Source organism: Delphinapterus leucas, unplaced genomic scaffold, assembly GCF_059928025.1.
Source record: "Delphinapterus leucas isolate spDelLeu-1000000601 "Yukka" unplaced genomic scaffold, BTC_Dleu_Yukka2 spDelLeu_asBTCV2_sq31, whole genome shotgun sequence".
NCBI classification, from domain to species: domain Eukaryota; kingdom Metazoa; phylum Chordata; class Mammalia; order Artiodactyla; family Monodontidae; genus Delphinapterus; species Delphinapterus leucas.
The window spans coordinates 14,572,203-14,595,761 of NW_028322240.1; the positions used below are offsets into that span (position 1 = coordinate 14,572,203).

At 44.5% G+C, this 23,559-nt stretch overlaps 1 protein-coding gene and 1 long non-coding RNA gene across 5 annotated transcripts in view; one reads left to right on the plus strand and one right to left on the minus strand.

Moving 5' to 3' along the window:
• Positions 1–23,559, plus strand: part of LOC149743989 (uncharacterized) — a 48,086-nt gene that overhangs the window by 22,478 nt on the left and 2,049 nt on the right. Inside the window, exon 2 of the long non-coding RNA XR_016391607.1 lies at positions 638–22,978. This is a non-coding gene — a long non-coding RNA (uncharacterized LOC149743989). The remainder of the gene's footprint in view (positions 1–637; positions 22,979–23,559) is intronic.
• The window catches only part of LOC149743990 (cytoplasmic FMR1-interacting protein 2-like), a 70,725-nt gene continuing 47,890 nt past the window's right edge, over positions 725–23,559 (minus strand). Inside the window, exons 9-15 of one of the 4 annotated variants that reach the window (XR_016391606.1) lie at positions 13,958–14,030; positions 13,398–13,492; positions 7,648–7,886; positions 5,949–6,096; positions 2,778–3,692; positions 1,440–1,491; positions 725–1,282 (exon numbers count right to left, since the gene is read on the minus strand). Coding sequence is in view for 1 of the 4 variants with exons in the window: in XM_089905922.1 (XP_089762048.1) it covers positions 3,525–3,692; positions 5,949–6,096; positions 7,648–7,886; positions 13,398–13,492; positions 13,958–14,030 (723 nt within the window). In the remaining 3 variants the exon portion in view is untranslated. Of the gene's footprint in view, positions 3,693–5,948; positions 6,097–7,647; positions 7,887–13,397; positions 13,493–13,957; positions 14,031–23,559 lie in introns of all 4 variants that reach the window. The other 3 variants (XR_016391604.1, XR_016391605.1, XM_089905922.1) reach the window with 3 other exon arrangements.

Consider the following 23,559-nt stretch of genomic DNA (forward strand, 5'->3'; position numbering starts at 1 on the left):
AATTTGCAGCAACATGGATGAACCAAGATATTTTCATACTAAGTGAAGTCAGACAGAGAAAGACAAATATCACATGATTTCACTTATATGTGTGGAATCTAAAAAATGATACAAATGAACTTATTTACAAAACAGAAACAGACTCATAGACATAGAAAACAAAGTTATGATTACCAATGTGGGGAGGGAGGAAGGAATAAATTAGGAGTTTGGGATTAACAGATACACACTACCATATATAAAACAGAAAAATAACGAACACCTGTATAGCACAGGGAACTATATTCAATACCTTGTAACACTCTATAATGGAAAAGAATCTGAAAAAGGATATATATGTATAACTGAGTCACTTTGCTGTACACCTAAAACTAACACATTGTAAATCAACTACACTTCAATTAAAAAAATAAAAAACAAACAACAAAAAAACCCCCCAAAAAACAAAACTAGGGATATAGTTTGTAGAGTTACACTGTCAGACTATGAATCCCCTAGGCTCAGGAACCATCTCCGATATCTTGCCCAGAGCAAGTCAATTTGTAAAGATTTAATTCCCCCAGTGAGAAAGGAAAACAAGCCATTAGTTTAGGGCGCAATGTCTTTGCCTTCTTTATCTTCCTCCATTCTCTTTCAGGTTGTATCCTTAGGCATCAGTTTTCATGTGGCCTTCCACAGATCAACGACGACTAGAACATGACCCAGAATCAAGACAAGACGCTCATTTCACTAGTTTGGAAGCAGTTTTAATGGAGATGGAAATGTTTATCAACTGAACACAGGTACCCCAAAATACAAAGCAAAATATCATCTTCAGCTGCATAGCAAATATGATTTAAGAATTTACCATCATTATGTGATCACAAGCGTAAATATAAGTCACCATAAATAAATGTAAATTCATTGTACAAAAATCCCCAACAACTCTTAATACAAATATGGTACATTTGACAGTTTCTGAAACAGAATTTTTTTTAACCTTTTAAAACCTAAGTTTTTATTTTTCCTGGTTCTTAGATACACAAAAAATCAAAAGTGGGGGTGGGCAGTAACACCAGGAAGGAAAGAATTATTAAACCCTTTCGGTGTTCGTAAATCAATGCTGCTGGTGAGCCAGGGAAATGAAACGTCTCTCCTAAAGGTGAAGACCTCAATTTACTGGGATCAAACCTCTTGAGGATAATAGGATTCTACCCAGAGGGTCAAATTCAGGGCTATGAATGCAGGGTGGGAGGGGTAGACTGTGGAAATAGCAATCTCATCCAACCGGTGATCCAAATCTCTGCAAAGCAATGGTCAAGGATTTAGAATGATCTCCAGGACTTAACAGGCAGACTTAATCTGAGAGAGTGAGCCAGCTACTGTTCCCAGACAGGAATGAAGACTCGGAAGGCTCTGGAGCTTAGAAATTTTATGTGGGTTTTGAAGGTGAGTTTTACCTGGTGGTTCTCCCATGTCGTGTAATGCCTCACTTTTGCCTTTGGGATACATCTATGGTCATCAAGAAGAAAAAAATGAGAAATCAGAATAGGAAGTGGCAGCTCCAGACAGGAGGATCTGACAGCTTCCACCCTGACTCACTTTCCTTCCCAACAAATATTTTCTTTCATGGCTCAGAGGGAGCTCGAAGCCCAAGGGTAGCAGTGCAGGGGGCCTCTACAGCAGTGGTCCTCAGACTCTCATGTGCAACAGAACAATCCAGCTTGTGGCAAGTGCAGATTTCTTGACCCTGCTCCCAGAGCTGTAGAATCAATGGGTGTGAGATGGGGCCCAGGAATCTGCATTAAACATGCTAATCTCAGGAGGTCCTGATGTATGTGGCCTTTGGACCATACTTTGGCGAGCCCCACCTCTCTCCTCCCTGGTGAGCATGAGTGGGTAACACAAATCTCTTGCTATGGACACTTCTTTGCTCTTGCCATGGGGTTGAAGTGGGCCATCTGGTTAATGGAAACCATTTCCATTCATCTGCCCTGAGGGAGGAGATCATTACTGTTCTATTTTCTCTCTTTCTTTTCCTTCCTGGGCCGGGGGAGAAATATCCAATGTCTCACTTTATATGTTCTTACAAGCTCAGGGTCATAGATTCCCTTTGATGATGAGGTGCTCTGCAATGAGAAATTCACTTCCCAAAGGCTTCTGTCCTTCTAAACAGTCTCCCCATGCTTGGTAGGAGATCCTGCAGGGAATTTTGGTTCAGTCAGGGAAACGGAAGTAGACACGTCCCTGTGAGATATACGCCATACCTCTAAATCTAAGTTAAGGAACATCAAGGAAGTTGACAGTCAAAGATAAAATGTCGCCGGAATCTTTCAGCTTCTAGGACAACAAAAATCCTGATTCACTAGAACAGGATTCCTCTTTGGGGTATATTTTGGTATTAAAAGCTCGTTGACAAGTATTATTTATATTCCTTACCTCCTTGACCCCAAGATGTTTCTGGCTTCTATTAAAATAACCCTTTAATATTTTCTTTCTTGTGACAGTTTTCCTTGATGAGAGATTCTGTGCCAAGAAGTGGCCCCTAATTTGGTCGCTGGCTAATGCTGTGGGCAGTGCATGCCTGGCCTGTTCAAAGCTGTAGCCCCAGTGTCCATTACCCTGTGCAACTTGGTGCTCACTAAGCATTTGCTCAATGAATAAAGGACCCTCTCACCATCAAGCTGATGAGGTGGTCTAATAGCTTTCTGTCTTGGACTATGGAATCCCTGGCTGTGTTCTTAAATACTGCTTCTACATAGCGGTTCTGACCATCTTCTTACCCCAATTCTACTCACCCATTCCAGTTGTGAATGCATTTCTGAATTCTCTCTAGGAGTGCCCTGAGAGGGGAGTCAGAATGTGGTTTTGGGAGTCCATGGAAGGTCAAAGGCAACACCACAACACCATCTACCATGGTACCAATACCAGGAACCTCGTCTCCCATTCACCATGGCTCTCAGCGCCTGGTCCAGGAGTATTCTTGGTGGTAGAATCCCTGGCGTGCAGAGCAGAAGAAGATGCCATCTTGGGAAGTGGAGGGGGGGAGCCAGAGGAGGTGAAGATGCTAGGAAGTGGAAGCATGGTCAGGCTGACATCTTGGGGCATCACCACACTCTTTTCTCCATCTCTAAGACTTCAGTTCTGGGGTGGCACGTGGGCATTGGGTTGGAGGTCTCCATCTGAGGAGGAGGTCTTGGGAAGCAGCCACAGATGTAGGGGACCACGAGATGGAGAAAGGGTAAAACTAGGGCTCTTAACACAGCTGAGGGAAAAAAAAGTAAAAAAGAAAAAAGCATATACTGCCCTGTTTCTTTTCTTTTCTTTTTTTTTTTTTCCATTTACACTATGGAGAAACCACCATGGAGATGTTGTGGGAGAGCATGCACAGGCCCAGCCCTCAGGAGGTGCAGATGTGTTTGGGGAGGTTCTTGTTTCCTTCCAGGTCCATCCCACACACTGTCCAGTCAGACCCTGTTGCAGGCTGGTTGTGGCTTTCTCTCTCCTGCTTCTCCTCCAGGTCGAGGGTTTGCAGGACCTTCCGCCTAGCAGGTGGTGGCCAGGGACTGGTGGATGGGTGGTTGGAAGCAGCGCACATGCTCCACGGTGGAACTGTCCGTCTCCACGGACTTCATGTACTTATTCAGGATGGCAAAAACCTCATTGTTCAAGATCTGGTACTTCCTGATCCTGTCTGCCATCTTCTTCAGGGGCTGTAGAAGGACAGGGACGTGCAGGTTAGGGATGGGAGGAGGGGACAGAGGAATCAAGAGAAAGGGAAGAATTCAGTTGAGGGTGGGGTCCGGGGTCCTGATGCTTCAATGATCATGCCACTCTCTTGCTTAAAGGCCTTCTATGGGTGCCCAGAGCTTGACAGTGAAATGTGAACTTGACCATAAAACGCTTTGAGTTTCAAAACTTACCACAAAGCTGCAGTAATCAAAACAGTGTGGTTCTAGCATGAAGACAGACATATGGACCAATGAAACAGACAGCCCAGATATAACCCCTTTCATATATGGTCAAATGATTTCTGACAAGGGTGCCCACAACATTCAATGGAAAAAGAATGGTCTTCTCAATAGACGGTGCTGGAAAACTGGATATCCACACACAGAAGAAGTTGGATTCTTACTTTACACCATATACAAAACATTAGCTCAAAATGGATTAAAGACCTAAACATGAGAGTGAAAACTATAAAACTTTTAGAAGAAAACAGAGAAAAAGCGTTACGACATTGAGTTTGGCAATGATTTCTTGGATATGACACCAAAGCACAGGTAATAAATAATAAATTGGAATACATCAAAATTAAAAACTTATTTGCATGAAAGGACACTATCAACAGAGTGAAAAGGTGACCCAAAGAAGGAAAGAAAACATTTCCAAATCATATATCTGATAAGGGATTAATATCCAGAATATAGAAAGAACACCTGCAATTAAATAACAGCAAAACAAACAAACAAACAAAAACAAGCCAAATGACCCAATTAAAAAGGGAGCAAAACACTTGAATAGACATTCCTCCAAAGAAGATAAACGAATAGCCAATAAGCACATGAAAAGATGCTAATATCACTAATTGCTAAGGAAATGTGAATCAAAACCACAATGAGATACCACTTCACACACACATTAAAATGGCTATTTCCAAAGATACACAGAAAATAACAAGTGCTGGGGAGGATACAGAGAAATTGGAACTCCTGTGCATTGCTGGTGGGAATGTAAAATGGTGTGGTCACTATGGAAAACAGTATGGTGGTCCTCAAAACATTAAAATCAGAATTACCACATGATCCAGCAATTCCAATTTTAGGTATATACCCCAAAGCAATGAAAGCAGGGTCTTGAACAGTTATTTGTACACTCATGATCACAGCAGCACGATTCACAACAGCCAAAATGCGGGAGCAACTCAAGCGTCCATCGACAGATGAATGGATAAACAAAATGCGGTGTATACATACAATGGAATATTATTCAGCCTTTAAAGGAAGGAAATACTGACACATGCTACAACAGGGTGAGCCTTGAACACATTATGCTGAGTGAGAATTCCACTTATACGAAGTACCTCTAGAGCAGTCAAACTCACAGAGAAAGAAAGTGCAAGGGTGGTTACCAGAGGCTGCGGGGAGGGAGCATGGCGAGTTACTGTTTCCTAGGCACAGAGTTTCAGCTGGGGAAGATGAAAAGTTCTGAAGATGGAGGTGGTGATGGTTGCGTAACAAGGTGAGTGAATTTAATGCAGTAAACAGTTAAAGATAGCTAAAACAGCAAATTTTATGTTACGTATGTTCTACCTCAAAGCAAACAAAAAACCTTTGAGGTGGCTCCTGCCTCTTTTTCCTCTCAGCAGGTCCTGCAGACCCACCCTCTGTTCCAGCCATACATCTTCATGCCTCTGTGCCTTTGCTCTAGCTGTTCCCTCTGCCTAGAACATTCTCCCCATCCTGCACCCCATTTTCTGCCTGGCTATTTGCAGCTGGTCATTCTGGACTTTGCCCAAGCATCGCCTCTAGGGGGAGCCTTCTGAGGCCCCTGCCCAGCCCCTCAGTCTGCTTTAGACAGCCCTTCTTGATGCTCCCGCAGCAGCCTTGCCTACCCGACACACGACAGCGGCGCTCATCCCATCCCCGTGGCTGCACAACTTTCGTGTTCAGTCAGAGTTTGTGCAGATGACGAAGCAGCATTAGCAGAGTCTGACTGGCACAGGGAAGGTGTGTTTCAGGTCTGGAGGCTGGCCCTGCCCTGCGGGGTGATGTGATTCATCCCAGTGGGTTACGAGCCAGTGACTCACGGCTTCTTACGAGAAGGTCACCAGCTGCTGAATGTCTCTGTACCTACCTGCTGCGGTGTGGGGAGCTGGCCTCCATAAGCAGCTCACCCTCCTCTGCCGATGAAAGGCCTGCTTGTCAGGCCTGGCCCCAACTCCCAGGACCCAGCCACGAGCTGCTTACCACATTCTTAATGATTTCATCCTTCCCGTCCTGCCTCTGTACTTTCAGCAGGTGGTAACAGAAGTCGAATAGGTCGAAGCGACGCTGCTGGCCCAGCAGGACGATGATGGAGCAGCCAGCCCAGTTCAGGCCATCTCCAAAACACTGCCTGGGAGTGGGAGAGGAAGCAGCTGGAGTGAGAAGCAGGAGGCAGAGGGGGAAGGGACCCTCATCTTGGACCAGCAGTACAGCTAGTGAGCTGGCTCACCTCTGGGCCAATTCTCTTAATCTGTAGAATGGGTACAAGGGAAGCTGTGAGTGTGGACTCATTTGTTCCTGGGACTGTGGTTATATTATAAGCCCTGCTAGCCATAAAGAGGTGTCAGTCTGTCGCCCCACTAATGTAAGAAAAATCAGCTTTGAAGAAGACAAATTTGCAAGAAAAAAAATCCAACCAGCCTTTGAGATTTATGTAGCCAGTTAGAATTCTGATGAAGCTCTGTCTTGGCTCTGGAAAGGAACCAGAGGAACACCTGGGAGGGGAAGGGTGGTTTCAAACCAGGAGACCAGCTGGCCAGTGTAGGTGGAGAGGGCAGGGACTGGGGGTGGGGGAGGGACACGATGGGGCATGAACAGACGCTGCTGGTGTGCAGGGCTGCCAGTCCTCTTGGGTCTGGCGAAGCTCAGCCTGCACGCCCCCAACTCTCAACGGCCACCCGGGCAATTTGGGAGGCCGTGGGGCATCTCTTGGCTGGATCACTCACCCTTGAATGCAGCGCAGCCCACTGGGAAGGTTTCCCAGCTTCCCCACCGCTGTCGCGGAAAGTGCAGCTGCTCTGGAAACAGCCTTCCCATCCCACTCCCAGCACCACTCTCTCGGGGAGGCCTCTCTGGCCCCCGTGCGTGTTTCCTCCAGAGCTCCTGGCTCCTGGAGGGCAGGCCCTGTCTGCCCTCTTCACCACTCTGCTCTTGCTGTGTAGCTGGGTGAGTGACAGGAGAATGGGGCTTTGCTTCTGTCTTCTCTGAGAACAGGACTGGGTTCCTCTCAAAGGCACCCCTGCTTTTTAGGAGCAGAGGCCTCATGAGCAAGGTGGGGCCCACCTTCTGCTAGGGGAGCCTGTCTCTGTTCTACGACCCCTGGAGCTCTGCTGGGGTGGGCGGTGAGATCTTAATACCAAGCCCTGGCCAGAGCTCCCCCCACCCCACCCCTTCCATAGGCCCAGCTTCTAGTCCCGTGAAGACAGGCCCTGAGAGGTCCAAGGCCCCGATATGCACACACTCCATGTCTGTCTTCAACCACTTGGAGCCTTCCCTGTGGGGTCCCCTTCTCCCCTCTAAGAGCTGAATCCTAAGCAGTGTTCCAGCTCAGCTGTCATCTGTGAATTAAATTCCTATAATCCACTTGTCTCTCTTCATGGGCATCTGTTGTCCTTCCTGCCCTCGCTGCCAAGGGACCTCATTAGATGCACCTTATATCTATTTTCTAGTCTTCTCTTGGCCCTGTCAACCCCACATACCAGGAACTGTCTACTTTTGCTCTGCACAGATGCATGTCCGGCACCTAGAACCCTGACCGACATACAGCACGTGCTCAACAAACCGTTGTTGGACAACCCCGCCCCTGCCCTCCTTTCTGGCTGAGCTCTGGCTGCCCGATGGCTCTTCGGGTGGGGGATGAGCAGGTTGGGGGGGCGACCCCGCCTTCCCTGGGACTACTCACTCAGCTGTGAACTCGTTGGTCCCCACGGGGATGCAGTAGACGAACTGCATGGCACTCCACAGCCGGTGGAACTCCACGCACTCGTCGACGTGCATGACGCCGTTGGTGGGCGGGGGGCCCCGCCAGATGGGGTCCTGCAGGTAGCTCCGGATGCGGGTCAGGATGACCTCGAACATGGACAGGCCGCAGCACAGCCGCTCCTTGGTCAGGAGGTCGCCCTCCCGAGCGATGGCGATTTGCTGGGAACGGGAGAGTACATACACCTGCCAGTCACACCTCAGACCTCATTTTCTACCTCTCACCCGATATTCCCAAACCCCAGAGCTGGCTGCATCTGTAATTCATTCACCAGAACTGAGGTCTTGCCCAGAGCAGGGCACTAACTTTATAAACCTGAGTTCAATCGCAGGGGGAAGTCTTGGGGTAAGTAAAATCGAGGAGCCATCGCTAGAGGAATAGTATAAAAAAATTTCAATCCATCTATATAATGAAATGCTAGGTAGCCTTTGAAAAGACTGAGATGATGCTACTACTAGTACTATTGCTACTACTGTACTGTTACTACTACTAGCACACACTCACTGTGTGTGTAATACACCAGGCCCTGTTCTATGCATTCGTTAAGTACTTACCTTATTTACTCCTTACATAAACCCCATGAAGAAGATGCCATTATTATCCCCATTTTATTGAAGAAGAAACTGAGGTTCAGAGAGGCAGTCAGTGAGTGGAAAAGTTGGGATTTGAATCCTAGTAGTCTAGAGCTGTGGATTAAATTGTTAAGTGAATAGAGCAAGTTCCAGAAGAGGACATATACTACAATCCTATTAAAAGACATCAGTAACACAATCCCACAGACAGACACACAAAACTGTACGCACGTATGTGTATGTGGGGGTGAGAGTGTAAAACATTCTAGAAGGATTAACATCAGTTGTGGGAACAGATGGGCTTGGAGAAGCAGGTGGGGTTTTCATTTTACTATAAATACTTCTGTACAGTTGAATGTGCTACAATAAGCATATGTTACTCTTAAAAATTTGTCGCTGATTTTACAGATTATTCCTCCCGTTAGAAGTTCTCTGACCACTGTTAACAATCTTCCTTAATAATTTAAACTGGCTTCTCATATGGCATCTGGTTACTACATCTCTAATAATCAGCCAGCTAGACTAGTACTTCAAAACACATTACCGTCTGCAGGAGCAGAAAATATCTAGGGGTAGAGGTCTCAAAGCCATGTGCAAAGATAATAGATATTAACATCTAAGGTCAAAGTACAATCTCCAAATCTAGGGACAAAGCTTAAGAGGGCCGGCTTCAGAGACAGAGAGGTCCACAGGGCACTCCTGGGATCAGTTCCCCAGAGGGCGGGCCCGCCCGAGAGCTCAGTGTACAGTGTGGCTGGGTGGAGTCTGCCTGCCTGCTCCCTGCACGCTCCCCACACCCTACAGCCCCTAGAAAGAGGGCGGCCTCAATTAAATTAATCCATGAAGGGAAGTAAATCAGGAAACACCAATGCTGGAGCCCTTTAGGAATGTGGGTCAGGAGTGTAGCTGTCATGACAGCTATAAACTCAAAGAAGTCTAGGACGAAAAACGTGAATTGGGGAAGAAGAGCTTACGACCTGTGTTTCAAACACAAGAGGGAACCCTGATTCACGGTGACTCATCTTGATTCTGGTGGCAGAGAAAGATCGCTCCAGCGCAGAGAAGCTGCCACAGTTAGCTAGAAATACTTCTTTTCAAAAACCCTGACCCCAGTGCTTGACTCTGTTCTCACCAGGCAACTCCCTGTGGTAGTATCTGGACCCTGACAGGGCTCTCCACTTTAGAAAGAGAGTGCCTGGTACAGCGAAGATGCTCAGTAAATAAAGAACCCACGTTTGTTCTCGAGTCATGATTATTCTCCTTCAGAAATTAACACAGAGAGTTCTGGCTTACTAGTTAACCTGTGCATTTAGTTAGTCTGTATCAGTCCTCAGGGCCTGACAACTGTGGGAGGATCTAAAGAATTAGCAACAGGGTTTATAAACCTGCAGACAGATTTTGAACTCTAATGACCCCCCCCAACCAGAGCCAACCAAAGGGCCTTGACTGAAATGGTTAGGGGCTTTGCCCCTTTCCTGAAAAACTGTTTACCTTTATGGGTTTTCCTATGAGCTACAAGAGTAAAATCTGGAAAAAAAATTGTAAAAATGTTATAAGAAAATAAAAATCTCCCATAAATCCCATCACCCACAGATGAGCTTTCTTAAAATACTTATGTATGATTTATTTGTGTTTATGTACGTGAGCATGTATATGTATCTATTTTAACACAGTTTGGGTCACACTATCTACATTGTTTTTTTCTCTTAAGATACTGGTACTAAAAAAAAATTTCCTTTAGTATATTCAGTAATATGGTTTTTTAATGGCTACATAAAATGGCCATTGACATACGTCATTTATTTAGTTCTCTATTCCTGTTGGTTATTTTAAATTGCTCGCAAGTTTTCATCATTATAGACAACTCGTAAGTAATTATCCTTATATATTACACTTTTTGAGCTTCTCTCTGGTTATCTTCTTAGGATAAAATCCTAGAAGTAGAACTGTCCAGTCAAAGAGTATAAGCAGTTTTAAAAGGCTTTTGTTACATAGTGACAAATTAGTCCCAAGAAAAGCTGAACCACTGTACACCTGTCTGTGTCAAGTCTGTTCCTTGTGCCTTTAGCAGTACTTCATTATCATGAAGAAAAGTTCTTAGCCAACTTGCGAAATGAAGAGCTATATCCTTCTCTTTCACGTTGCATCGATCACTGGTAAAGCGGAACACTTTTTCTCCTGTTTGTTGGCATTTATATTTCTTAGGCTGTGAGTTTTCTTTCATGCCCTTTTTTCTTTCTTTTTGCTTTTAGTTAATTAATTATTTATTTTTGGCTGCATTGGGTCTTCGTTGCTGCACGTGGGCTTTCTCTAGTTGAGGTGAGCGGGGGCTACTCTTCGTTGCGGTGCGTGGGCTTCTCATTGCGGTGGCATCTCTTGTTGCAGAGCACGGGCTCTAGGCACTCAGGCTTCAGTAGCTGTGGCACGTGGACTCAGTAGTTGTGGCTTGCGGGTTCTAGAGCGCTGTGTCAGTAGTTGCGGCATGCGGGCTTAGTGGCTCCATGGCATATGGGATCTTCCTGGATCAGGGCTCAAACCCGTGTCCCCTGCACTGGCAGGCGTATTCTTAACCACCACGCCACCAGGGAAGCCCTCTTTTTTCTTTTGATATGAGTGTTCTTCTAATCTGAAAAAGTGCACTAAAGATTGTTTGTTGCATATACCCTCAATCTGTGACTTTGTGTTTCATATATATATATATATATATATATATATATATATATATATATATATATATGTATATATATACTATGTGTGTATGTTTAACATAAATTTTAGCCATTTCTGTTCCACTCAGTGGGGAATTTTTTTCTCTCTCTTTCTGCCATTCTTTTCTGAGTTAACAAGGGTATAGAAAAAGCATCTGTGAAATCATGTGGAAACATATATCTGCATGGAGTACTTTGATTATATTTAGGATACTCTGGAGAAAAATATCTCCATGCTTGCTCTTTCCTTTCTGTTTTTTAGAAGCTTTTTACTTATTTGTTTATCATAGTGATTGTGAAAGGCAGCTCAGCTAAAAAGACAAAACAGCTATTCGCCCATTTTATAGATGGGAAAACAAAGACCAAGATATTAAATGTCTAGCACTAGATTATGCAACAATTCAGGGGTAAAGCTGGAAAGAGGAGTCCTTCAACTCCCTGACAGAACATTAATTCATGATAGCACTGGGCAACAAACCAGGTCACCTCAATTTTTCCTAGAAACAAATACAAGCAATGCAATACAGTTAAACTCTCCCAACATTAAACATGTAGCAGAATTTCCCTGTCACCAACCTAGAAGTTATGTGAGTTCCCTGAACCCCAGCAAGCTTGGACGTTAATATTTTAAAAATGTTTCTCTGGTCTACAGGAGGACTAAGTTTTGGACTATTTCTTAAGGGCTGGGAGACTTATAAAACTGGCATTTCCTCTCTGGCAGAATGTCTAGGCTTTTGTTTGTTAAACATCAGCATTTGACAAATTGAGATTTCTATCAGTCCCAAGGAAATAGTGTTCATCAGAACACGGAAGGAATTCACAGACTCCTAAGTGGAAACACATGCCGAAGCCTGGGTGTGAGAGGCCAGATTCTTGTAGGATGACACCAACAGTGGAGCAGACACATTTATATGTCGCTGGCTTGGGGGATTTCTCCCTAGAAGGCAATCTTTAGAGGATCTCCTGTGTTCAGCCCCGGAAGGCCAAAAAAGAAAATGTGCATATTTCACAGTATCTACATTCTCTCTGTGGTGACTAAAGAACCCAAATGTCACTAAATGTTTAGTCACTGTTTTCAGTAGGAGGTGGGTGGCCTGCAGGGGGTCTGGCTGGGGCTGCTCATCAGTGTGACACCTGGGCAGATGGGGCCCTGTCATGGGCTCCAACACTTGCCATGTTTTTCGAGAGAAGAGGCCGCCTTCCGCCCTCTGTGGAGGATGAGAATTTTTCTGATTCATGAGCTTTTGTGATGATAGGAGAGAGGACCTTAGGGATGCTAGTCCAAGAGTGGATCTGAATCCTAAACCTTTTAAACAGTCGGTTTTGTGTTTTGTGGAACAGAACAAGCCATACTGGCTTGTCTCGCTGCAGTGCCCTGTTTTCTCTTCTTCCTGAATTCCTACCCTGATCCGTGCCCTGCCCCACCACCAAATGCTTGATTCAACTTGAATCAACTTGAAAGGAGACAGAACATGCTGTTTGTTTCATCCCTTTCCCCTCCAAAGTATCTTCTTTCCTGACTGCCTGCACGGTTTGTGAGTTCTCCAAAGGCAGGAGAATCTCCATGTTCAGGTTTGTAAAAATGAGTTTTAATTACAGATTTAACACCTGAGCTCATTCACCTTCAAAAATATTAGAACATTACAGATAAAGCTGCCTTCTTTGATCTCCCCACCCATCTCTGTCCCTTTCATCTTTCTTCAGAGGTTGCCACCATTATGAACTGGGTGTTTTTCATTTCCTAGGAAAAGTTTTACTTAATATGGTTTTTTGATATGTGTTTAAAAAAATACAAATAGCATCATGCTCCATGACCTGTAGTGCAACTTGCTTTATTCACCTAACCATGTGCTTATGGTCTGTCCACACTGATGCATCTAGATCTGATTTTTTTCTTTTCATTATTATGTAGCAGGTATTCATCATTTGAATGATTTTACCACATTTTATTTAGTCAACACTCTACTGATTGACATTTAGGTTGTTTCCAGTTTTTTGCTTTAACAAACAATGCCGTGGTAAACATCTTGTGTTCCTGTAAGAGTTTTTTTTAGCAAAGATACCCAGAGATGAACTGCCGGTTCACAGGGCATGCGGTTCTAATTCTGAGAGATAACTCAGCAGAATTCTTAATACCTAACGGGGAGTGACAGACACTTGTCTGACTTCCTTCTTTCTTGGCAGGATAGATGATACTGGGTGCAGGCCTGAGAGTCAGCAAAACTCATTCAAGACCTGCCCTTGCCACTAACAGGCTGTGTGCTGTTAGACTTTCTGTTTCTCTCTCTGGGCCTCAGTTTCCCCATCTGTACAATGAGGAGGTTGGACCAAATGCTCTCTCTCCCTCTAAAGTTCCTTTTGGTTCTCCGAGTCCGTGATAGGAGGATCGTACCTGAGGGGTCCCCAGCCGCTCTATCAGAGGGACCAGGTGAAGTGGCGCGTACTTGGCTTCCAGGCGTTTCATCCGGACCTCCAAACGCTCCCCCTCTGCAAAAGGAACAGTAGGCAGAAAATGAGATTCAGGGCACACCGGGGGAAATGGGGAAGGAAGAGCTCTCAGAGGACCTGGTGACGTATTTGTATTCCAACACTTGGATGGAGCGTGTAGAACTGTTTTCCCTGGTTCTGGCAAGTGTGATCAGGACCCACTACAAGGAAAATGTTCTATTATCTGTGCCCAACAGTGGAATCATCTACCTCATGGGGTGGTGAGTTCCCCATCACTTGAAGGATTTAGACCAACCAAGCTAGACAGCAACTTACTAGGGATATTCTAGAAGGACCAAGGCCTGGAGCATTTGGAGCACGCATTTCCAATTCTGTGACTACCCAATAGCTGTCCAAAGCTCTCAACTTCTCCATTTCTGACCGCACATCTGAGTTTATTGGGATTAAGTGAGCATGAGGTGCAAATTCAGACTGGCCATTTAGCTGCTGTCAGTGGTTTCTTACCTTTGATGTAGACTCTAGGCAAGATGTTTTGGAAGGGTGCAGCATGGAGCAAATCACAGACTTCCTCCTGAGACTGAAAATAGAGAAGGAGGGGAAGAAAGAGAAAACCATTTTTACTTTAAACCAGAAAGAATTTTCATTACTAAAAGCTTGAACACTGGAGTTAGCCAGACCTGGGTTCAAATCCTAACACTTCTACTTAACTAGCTGTGGGATCTTAGGCACGTTGCTTAACCTCTCTGAGCCTATTCATTTATCTGCAAAATGAGGATGAGGTGAGAGAACGTATAGCCTCATAGCACAGACCCTGGACATAATGAGCGTGCAGTACATTTTCATTACAACCTTATAAGGAATTTGTTGAAAGAATTCAAAGTGGCAGTGGGATCAAATAGAGATGATGGACCCAGACTATGTTCATCTGGCTAGCTGTGAGGCCTATGGGCTCAAAGCAGGTAGCTAGACCAATCCTCCAATCCAGTAATACAGGATGCCTCTGTGTGAAGGCCTGGGTCTGGTTGCTTTTCTCCACCCCAGACTCCAACTGGTGAGGGAAGAGGGACTAGGACCCAGACAGGTTTTGATGGGGACTCTTTATGCATAAAAGTAAAGGCTAAAAGCAAACGTGTACTACAAAGCCTGGCGGAGAAAGTTTGGGGGAGGACAGGCCTGGAAGATATGGTCAAATGGGCTTACTGTACCAGGACCAGCTAATGATCACTGGATTTCAGTGATGGGGAAGGGGACCTACACGAGCCACCCTCCACGGGTCTTGGTTTCTCTTCTTTAAACTGTGTGGGGATCTGGATTAGGTAAGATCCAGCCTTCATTCAACTCTGATACTCTTGGCTTCTAAAGCATCTTGAGAAAATCAGGATTGTGAGGGCCCTTGGCTTTCTTAACCAGGCATGGGTAGAACATGGCCATCCTGGAAATATAGCAGGCCAGCTGCTCAAGAAAGAAACCCCTAAACTCCCTCAGTCTTTGAAGTGAGGATGACAGAAGGAGGACAACTGAACTCTCCAGAGAGACCTGCTTGATCCGACTGTCATTCTCAGTTTCTTAGCCAGAGGGGAAATTTCCTCACTTTCTTAATTAATCTGTTCCTCCCCAAACCAGTAAATTAAGTAACTTGGTCTTTACTGCTATGTCTAAGCTTAGATCCTTTGATTCATCATATAATTTGAAAACTTGCCTATTTATTATTCAGGCTACTCTTCATTCATTAATATGGTGAATTACATGGATTGATTTTTTTTTTAATTTTTTAAATTTATTTTTGGCTGCGTTGGGTCTTCATTGCTGCACGTGGGCTCGCTCTAGTTGCGGCGAGCAGAGGCTACTCTTCATTGTGGTGTGCAGGATTCTCATTGCCGTGGCTTCTCTTGTTGTGCAACACAGGCTCTAGGCACACGGGCTTCAGTAGTTGTGGTGCGCTGGCTCAGTAGTGTGGCACACAGGCTTAGTTGCTCCGCGGCATGTGGGATCTTCCCGGACCAGGGCTCGAACCTGTGTCCCCTGCATTGGCAGGTGGATTCTTAATCACTGCACCACCAGGGAAGTCCCTATATGCATTGATTTTTGAATGATGAACCAGCCTTGCATTCTTGGGGTAAACTTCACTTGGTTGTGATGCATTATCCTTCTTATGTATTGGTGGATTTTGTTTGCTAATATTTTTGGGGGGATTTTTACTCTATATCCATTAGAGACACTGATTTGGAGTTTTCAAGTGTCGTCGGTGTTGGTATTAGGGGGTAATGCCGACCTCATAAGTTGGAAAGAGTTCTATTTTTTCTATTTTCTGGAATTGTTATTATTTCTTCCTTAAATTTTTGGTATTCTATTTTCTGGAATTTCTATTTTCTGGAATTGTTATTATTTCTTCCTTAAATTTTTGGTAGAATTCACAAGTGAAACCAGCTGTATCTGGAGTTTTCTTTGTTGGAAGTCTTTTTTTTTTTTTTAACTAGGTATACAATTTCTTTAGCACATATAGTACTGTTCAAGGTATCGATTTTTTTTTAAGTGAGTTTTGGGGTTTTCTGTGACTCAAAGACTTGATTCCTTTCATCTAAGTTTAATTTATGGGCTTAGGGTTGCTTGTAGTATGCCTTTATTATCCTTGTGGTGTCTGTGAGATCTATAGTGATATCCCTATTTCATACCTGATACTGGTAATTTGTGTCTTCTCTTTTTTTTTTCTTGGTCTGGCTAGAGGTTTATGAATTTTATCAATTTTTTTTCCCAAAGAATCAGCTTTTAGTTTCATTTATATTTCCCTATAGTGTTTCTGCTTTCAATGTTGCTGATTTCTGTTCTTATCTTTATTATGTCCACTCTTCTGATTGCTTTGGGTTTAATTTGCTTTTCTTTCTCCAGTTTCTTATGGTGGAAGCCTAGACTACTGATTGAACACCTTACTCTTTGTTAATATACTGTAACATTTAGGCTATTCTTCGATACCTCTAGTAATCAAGAGCTCAGTACTTCTGGAGGCAGCCCAACCCATTTTTGAACAATGCTAATGGTTACAAAGTTTTAAACCAAGGCAGCCTCGCAGTAGTTTCCATTCAAGATCCTTGTTCTGCTCTTTAGAGTATTACTGAATGTGTTTTTCTAGCCAGATTCTTCAGCTACCCTTCCATCTTTCTCCTCCTTTCAGGGCCGAGCACCTTACAAGAGCTTTCTACCTCTCTCTCCGTTTCCCAGTCTTCACTTCCCTTCACAGCAAACAAAAATATCATGCCCAGCTATAACACGCCATGGCAATGGCTATGGCAAAGATTACTGAAGGCTGCTCTGTCACCAAGTTCAATGGATACCTTTCAGTCCTCGTACTATGGCATCTCTAATGTATTAGGCACTGTCTTCCCTCAGTTACTATGACAATGAGCTCTGTGGTTTCCATTATTTTGATTTCTCCTTTTTAGATTCTTTTGCAGGTTTGGCTTCTAACCACCCTTTAAAGGTTGGTTTTCTCCAAGGCCCCTCTTTCTTTTTTTCTCCTCACTTCATTTTACCTACTTTGTCTCACCAACTCCCATGTCTACAAGCACTGCCTTTGATTCACCAGCTCTGTATTTCCAGCCAGGCTTCTCTTTCAAGCTCAAGACTTGGATATCTACCTCCTTACTGGATATTTCCACTGGATATTCCACAGCTCCACATTTCTAAAGCTGACCTTCTTCTCCCCTTCTTATCTGAGGTTCCTTTGCTCCCAGAATGGCGCAATAACCTCCTCACCTGCCCAAGTCTAAAACCCGGGGTTCATTTTTCGTCTCTCTTCCTCACGTCCCATGACCAGTAAGTCCTCATGTCTTGGATTCTCTCCACATTTCTCCACATTGACCACAACACTATGAGCTCCTTAAGGGTAGGGATGCCTCCTCTATTTTTACCTTTTATCCCCAGTGCCTAGGACATGATAGTCTCTCAATAATTATTTATTAATGAATGAATATTTGTTATCTCACATTTCTTAGATGAATAAATGAATTTTTTTATCCACATGACTATCCTCCATATATGAGAATACTATTACATCCATTCATCCAACAAACATTTATTGAGTACCAGGCATTGTTCTAGGCTTTGCAGATATGATGTTGAACGAGATCGCTGTACTCACGTAAATTACATTGTAGTTGAGAGAGAGAAAAACAAGTAAAACACACCAGAAAATTTCAGATAGCGGTAAGACACAATAGGGTACCAGGCTAGAGTGACTGGGAGTGGGGAAGGGACTACTTCAGAGAGCGTGGTTAGGGGAAACCTTTTTGAGGGGGTAGATATTTAAGTAGAGAACGGAATAAAGAAGGAGCCAGCCATGTAGATATGAGGTGAGTGCAATGGTGCTGAGGCAGAGAGTAAGCTGGAGTACAGTGATGCAGGCAGTCATAGTACAGTCTTAGTTCCTAACAGAAGGGAGGGACCAGATCATGCGAGGTCTCATAGTATGGTATGAAGTCTGGAATTTAAGTGCAACGAGGAATTACGCAAGTATTCCAAGAAGAGGATTGGTACACATAGCCCTGCTGCCAAGTTTTCTTATCTTTCTTGTTTACTTTTCTTCCAAAATTTTCAGTTGCACCTAGAAATGTCTTGCTAGGAAAGTTGCCCCCTTGCATGAATATCAACTTTCTATTTTGTTAATAAAACTGACCTTAGAAGCCACCTTAGGGGATGGAGAAAGGGGAAGAAGGTTCTGGGCCCCCTACAACAAGACCAATGTCGTTGCTTTATTCATTTTACATGATGAGCTTCCACTTCAGATTTCCTTGGGGGAGACAGGAGTGTTCCATTTAGCCCCCCTCTGCACCCTGCGCCTCCCACTCGAGTTTGCAACCTGCAGGACTAGAGGTTCTTTGGGGGGTGCTTCCTGTTGGCATGCTTCCTGTGTATTCTCTACCTTGTAATGCCATTTGTTACTGAAGGTGAAGAAAGAGAAGGATGTGGTTTCCTCATAGAGGTGGGAAAGCATTTGCCTGGAAGGTCCCCAAGAATGAGCTATGTGGCCATTTGCATGATGAGGTGGCTACATACCCTGCAACGCCTTTTGTGGAAGGTGCTTGTTTGGCATTCATGAGCTGAGGCCATTGCGACTGATAAAAATGTCCAGTTCAGAGCACACAAAAGCCTGTGTCAGGGATCTGAACAGACTTCTCTGTGGGCACTTAGGCTAATGCACACCACCTTCTCATCCAACCTCTATCCTAAAGGATGGCATCTGGCCTTCCACTCTGCTAGGAACCCACCCAGCCCCTAGACTGTGAAGGCCACCTAAAGTGGGTTTCTTCCCCACTCCCTGCCAGCTCTTTCTGCTCCAGCCACAACAGCTTTCTGTTACTTGAATTCACCGTCTGCATATTCATCACTGAATTTCTGCCTTCTCTCTGGAATGCTCCCTAACCTATCTCTCCCACCCCGCCTCCTTTGCTTAGTAAATTCCCACTTTTTTTAAAAAATTAATTTATTTTTGGCTGCATTGAGTCTTCGTTGCTGCACGCGGGCTTTTCTCTAGTTGCGGAGAGCGGGGGCTACTCTTTATTGTGGTGTGCGGTCTTCTCATTGCAGTGGCTTCTCTTGTTGCGGAGCACGGGCTTTAGGCACACAGGCTTCAGTAATTGTGGCACGCGGGCTTCAGTAGTTGTGGCGCACGGGCTTAGTTGCTCCATGGCATGTGGGATCTTCCTGGACCAGGGCTTGAACCCATGTCCCCTGCATTAGCAGGCGGATTCTTAACCACTGCACCACCAGGGAAGTCCTCCCACTCTTCTTTCAGATCTCAATTCAAGCATCATTCCTTCCAGGGAGACTTCCTGGACCACTGCAATACCTCCCTGTCCATGCGGTTCCTTTGTTATATGTCCTCAAAGAACCAAGCTCTTTTCCTTTCAGCATTTGAACTCAATTTGTATTATACATGCCCACATGTGACTATTTGATTAATATCTACCTCTCCCTACTGGAATGTAACCTTCAGGAAGGCAGGGACAATGATTATTTTTGACCATATTTTACTCGCAAGAGTAAGCACAGTGCCTGGCAGATAGCAAATGCTCAATAAGTATGTGGAATAAAAGTTGAAAGTCTGTGACACATAAGGGAATTGAGAATTAGGACAGAATCCTTCCTATTTTCGGTTTGCTTATGTAGGCATAGATGTTTCCCCTTATCAATAAAGGAAGTATTTTCTCTTCAATGTACTGATTACCTGTATGAACACTATGTGAAGTATTTCTAGTAAATGCTCCATAAAGCTGGATTTTCAGGTGTCTTTTCATTTTCTATTCCTCTCTCTCTTCCTTCCTGTTTTTTCCTACTTGTATGTATTTACTACATTTTCTACATTAAATATATATTACTTCAAAAAATTAATCTGGGAAAAAAATCTGAAAGTAATTCTTCTTAACTTTAAAGTAAGGAGCTTTTGGGGTCTTGATGCTGGAATCAGAGGGAAGGAAACAAAATCCTTGGTCATGACACTTGGCCCAGCAAGGAACAATATTTACATAGGATTAATAACATGAAAAATACTTTTGTCTTTTTTCTCTTTTTTTTTTTAGTCTACACTTAAGGAACAAATCACAGATGCAGAACAAAATACAAATGTTACAAAAAATACAGCTGTGCCAGTATAAAGGTAAAAGGGTAGCTGACAGGAGGTCGGAGGTAAAAGTCTAGGAGTGGAAACTAGGACTGTTAATTTCGAGTCAAAATACTAAATAATGTTACTGAAAGAAGCAACAGAGGTGTCAGTAGATTATCTCTGATTACAAGGGAAAACAACAGAAGTAACAGAATGTAACATAATCAAATACTGAGAGGAAGAGAGGGAACAGATGTAAATGAGCTAAAAGTCTTATCTTTCCAACTAGGGAGAAAATAAGCATTGTTTACAGTTGCTCATGAAGAAATAGAGGTTAGCCTCATATTAGAAGCGTTATGGAGATAACAACTAAAAGAACTAGAAACAGAAAGGATTAAAGCAGGTCGCCCTGGGGATTGAGATGCAGGCGGGGAGACGCCCAGCAGAGGCAAGAATGATCTTTTTCACCATAAGCTCATCTGTACTATTTGATTTATCGTGTGCAATTAAGAACAGTTTAAATGAAACAAAATGAAGAGGCTGGATTAAATGGTCGGTAAGGGTCCCTCCCCTAGACTCTGTGCCAGGTGCTTTGTACCTGTTGCCTGCTTCACAGCTCTGAGCACCCTGTGACATAGGTCTTACAATTCCCATCCTACCTGTGAGGACGCTGAGACTCTTGGGGAGATGGAGTGTCCCAACCAGGTCCACACAGTGATAAGGAAGCAGCAGGGCTGACACCGAGACCCAGGGCCACCTCACTTCCACACCCACTGCTTTCCCATAGTCGCCTATGCAGCCAAAGCCTTGGGAAGATTGAAATATACCCCCCGCCCCAATTATATATACACTTTATGAAAAACACATTCACTTATTAAAAATAGAGACAGGAGGAAATTACTTTAAAATCTCACTACATGCGAAACGTTTTAGCCTCACTCCTGTCTGATAGGATCACATCATTTCTTGCTTTATTTACTAGGCTTTTGGTCCTATCAACTAACATTCTTTAAACTTAAAAATTGTGACATACATATGCAGTTTGAAGAAGAAAGAAAAGAGTCTTGTGCCATCTTCTAGCTGAAAAACAGGCAATTACTGAAACCTCTGCTCCCCAAACTCCAGAGGTAATTTCTATCCTGAATTTGTGTAGACAATTTTTTCACAGGCAACTAATTTTTGAAGTTCTACTGGTGTGATTCCAAGGTAAATAACCAGACCGCTCATGTGGTCAACCTATCCCTATAAATTCCTTCTTCCTCAACCCTCCCAAACCACATCATTCTTGTCCGTCCTGCAAAGCCCTATTCGATATTCACCTTCTAGGACTCTTCCAAGACCCTTCAGTCTACAGTAGTTTTCTTTTAAAAAACTGATCAGAGCCCTTATTCATTCAGGTCCCTCACCAAGCGGGTTGAGCTCTCTAATCCAGCCCCAGCCCAGGGTGCTTCTGAAGAAGAATCAGAGCAGTGTCTCATATCCCACGCAAACACTGATCAAGAGTCTTTTCGGAGGGACTAGCCATACTCAGGACCTGCATTTTACCTGCCATGAAAGGTCAATAAGAGGAATATAGAGAACATGGGTATAATACTATGTAGAGAACAAACAAGGACGTCCCAAATTCTCAGCACTTTCATTCTAACTAGGATATAGCCTGAGCAGAAATTAAGCCATTCATTCATTCATTTATTCATTCAGCAAATAGTACGCATCTGTTACACCAAGTCTCTCTGCAAGGTGCTGGAGATACAGCAGTAAGTGAGGCAGACCTAATGCATGGTCCTTACCAAGATGAGGAGGAAAACAGGTAAAATGGGTAGTTCTAGTTAAATGCTACAATTGGGGTACTACAGGAATATATAATAGGGGTAATCAATCCAGACTTCTGGGGAGAATGATAGGGGAGACTTTCTGGAGAAGGAAATGCTAAGCTGAGACCTGAACAAGGGCTAAGTGTTGGACAGGTGAGCGTGAACAGCACCTGTGAAAGGCCCCAAAGCAGGAGGGACCACAGTGGGTGAGGGGTTGACAGCTGAATAAGACTGAAGCTTTCAGTGCTGGGGGAAGGTGGCATGAGGTGACGAAGGAGGCGTGAACAGGAGGCACAGCAGGATCTTGTAAGCCTTGCGCAGGTGTTTGGACGCTATCCTGATGGTTTTAATCAGGAAAGTGGCATGATCACATCTGCAGTTTCGCCTTTTGACTACAAGAGAGAAAGCACTGGGGGAGGGCAAAAGGGGTGTTGGAATAGGCCAAGTAAGAGATCGCAGGGCCTGAAGCAGTGGCAAAGGAGACAGAGAGCTGGGAGCAGATATCAAAGACCCAACTACAGACTGGATATGACAGCAGAGGGAGGGAAAGGACACCCATGCTGAGCTGTTCACAGGGTCAGAAGACACACTGAGTTTGCAGGCAGGAGGAAGCTGAGATCAGATCCTGGCAAGGTGAATTTCTGTGGACATTCAAGAGAAGATGTCTAAAAGGCAATGAGACATAAGGCCTAGGGCCCCCCAGGGTCCACAGAGTGGATCTGAACTTGGGAATCGTCAGCACGAGGATGGAAACTGACTCCAGGAAAAAGGAATACACAAGTGCAAGGGTAGATGTGAGTAGGTGCTTCTCCAGGTGACCAGACCTTTCCAGATATTTCAATTCCTCTGACTCTATGAGATCAAAGAAAGACAAGGTGCAAAGTGGTACCTGAGATGAAGGGGAGACTGATAAATTCTGGGCACGTCCGTGTCTACCCATACACACCTGAATGGGGGTGGCAGGCCACCTTTCCAGCCAGGTGTGAGGCAGAATGCTACCCCTATGCACTTGATGCTCCCTCTTCCTTCCTTCCCTCAGCTCACCAAACATCCACTGAGTGCTTACTGTTTTCTGACTGGAGTGGGGCCTGGATGCTGCAGGAAATATGATGACAGGTAAGACTGGAAAACTAGATTTTAATGAAGTCTATCATCTAGTAGGGGAAGAGGGTTAAAGATACCTGTGACTGGGAAATAAACAGAATTGCTAGGTGCAAAAGAAGTCTGCAACCAAGGGCTCTAGAGACTAGCAGGAGGGAGAAATAACACCAGGTGTCTTGCAGAGAACAGGCATTCGATGAAGTGTGTGCTGAACACGAGAACTGGGGGGAATGAGGTACTGATGGCCCTGAGATGGGCCTGGGAGGATGGGCAGGGAATGTGCAATCACAGACAGAGGGAAGATAAGATCGGAGATGAGATGGCTGGTGTGTAGAGAGCAGGAAATCATTTGCTCAGCGGGCGAGTAACGGAGGGGTGGGCTGACGCGGCTGCAGGCAGTCAGACCCCTCAGCTTTAGGCGACTTCCAGGGAAGGCGAGTCAAAGCATCCTTGCTGGGCTGTGGGAAGAGAAGGGAGGTGTCTCTGGTAACCTCATTTCACACAAAGGCTCTGGGAAGTAGGGACCTAGCCCCAGCATTTTGGGGCTGTAGAAACTAAGGCTCAGGGATTCAACCATTTCCCCAGAGGCTCATAGC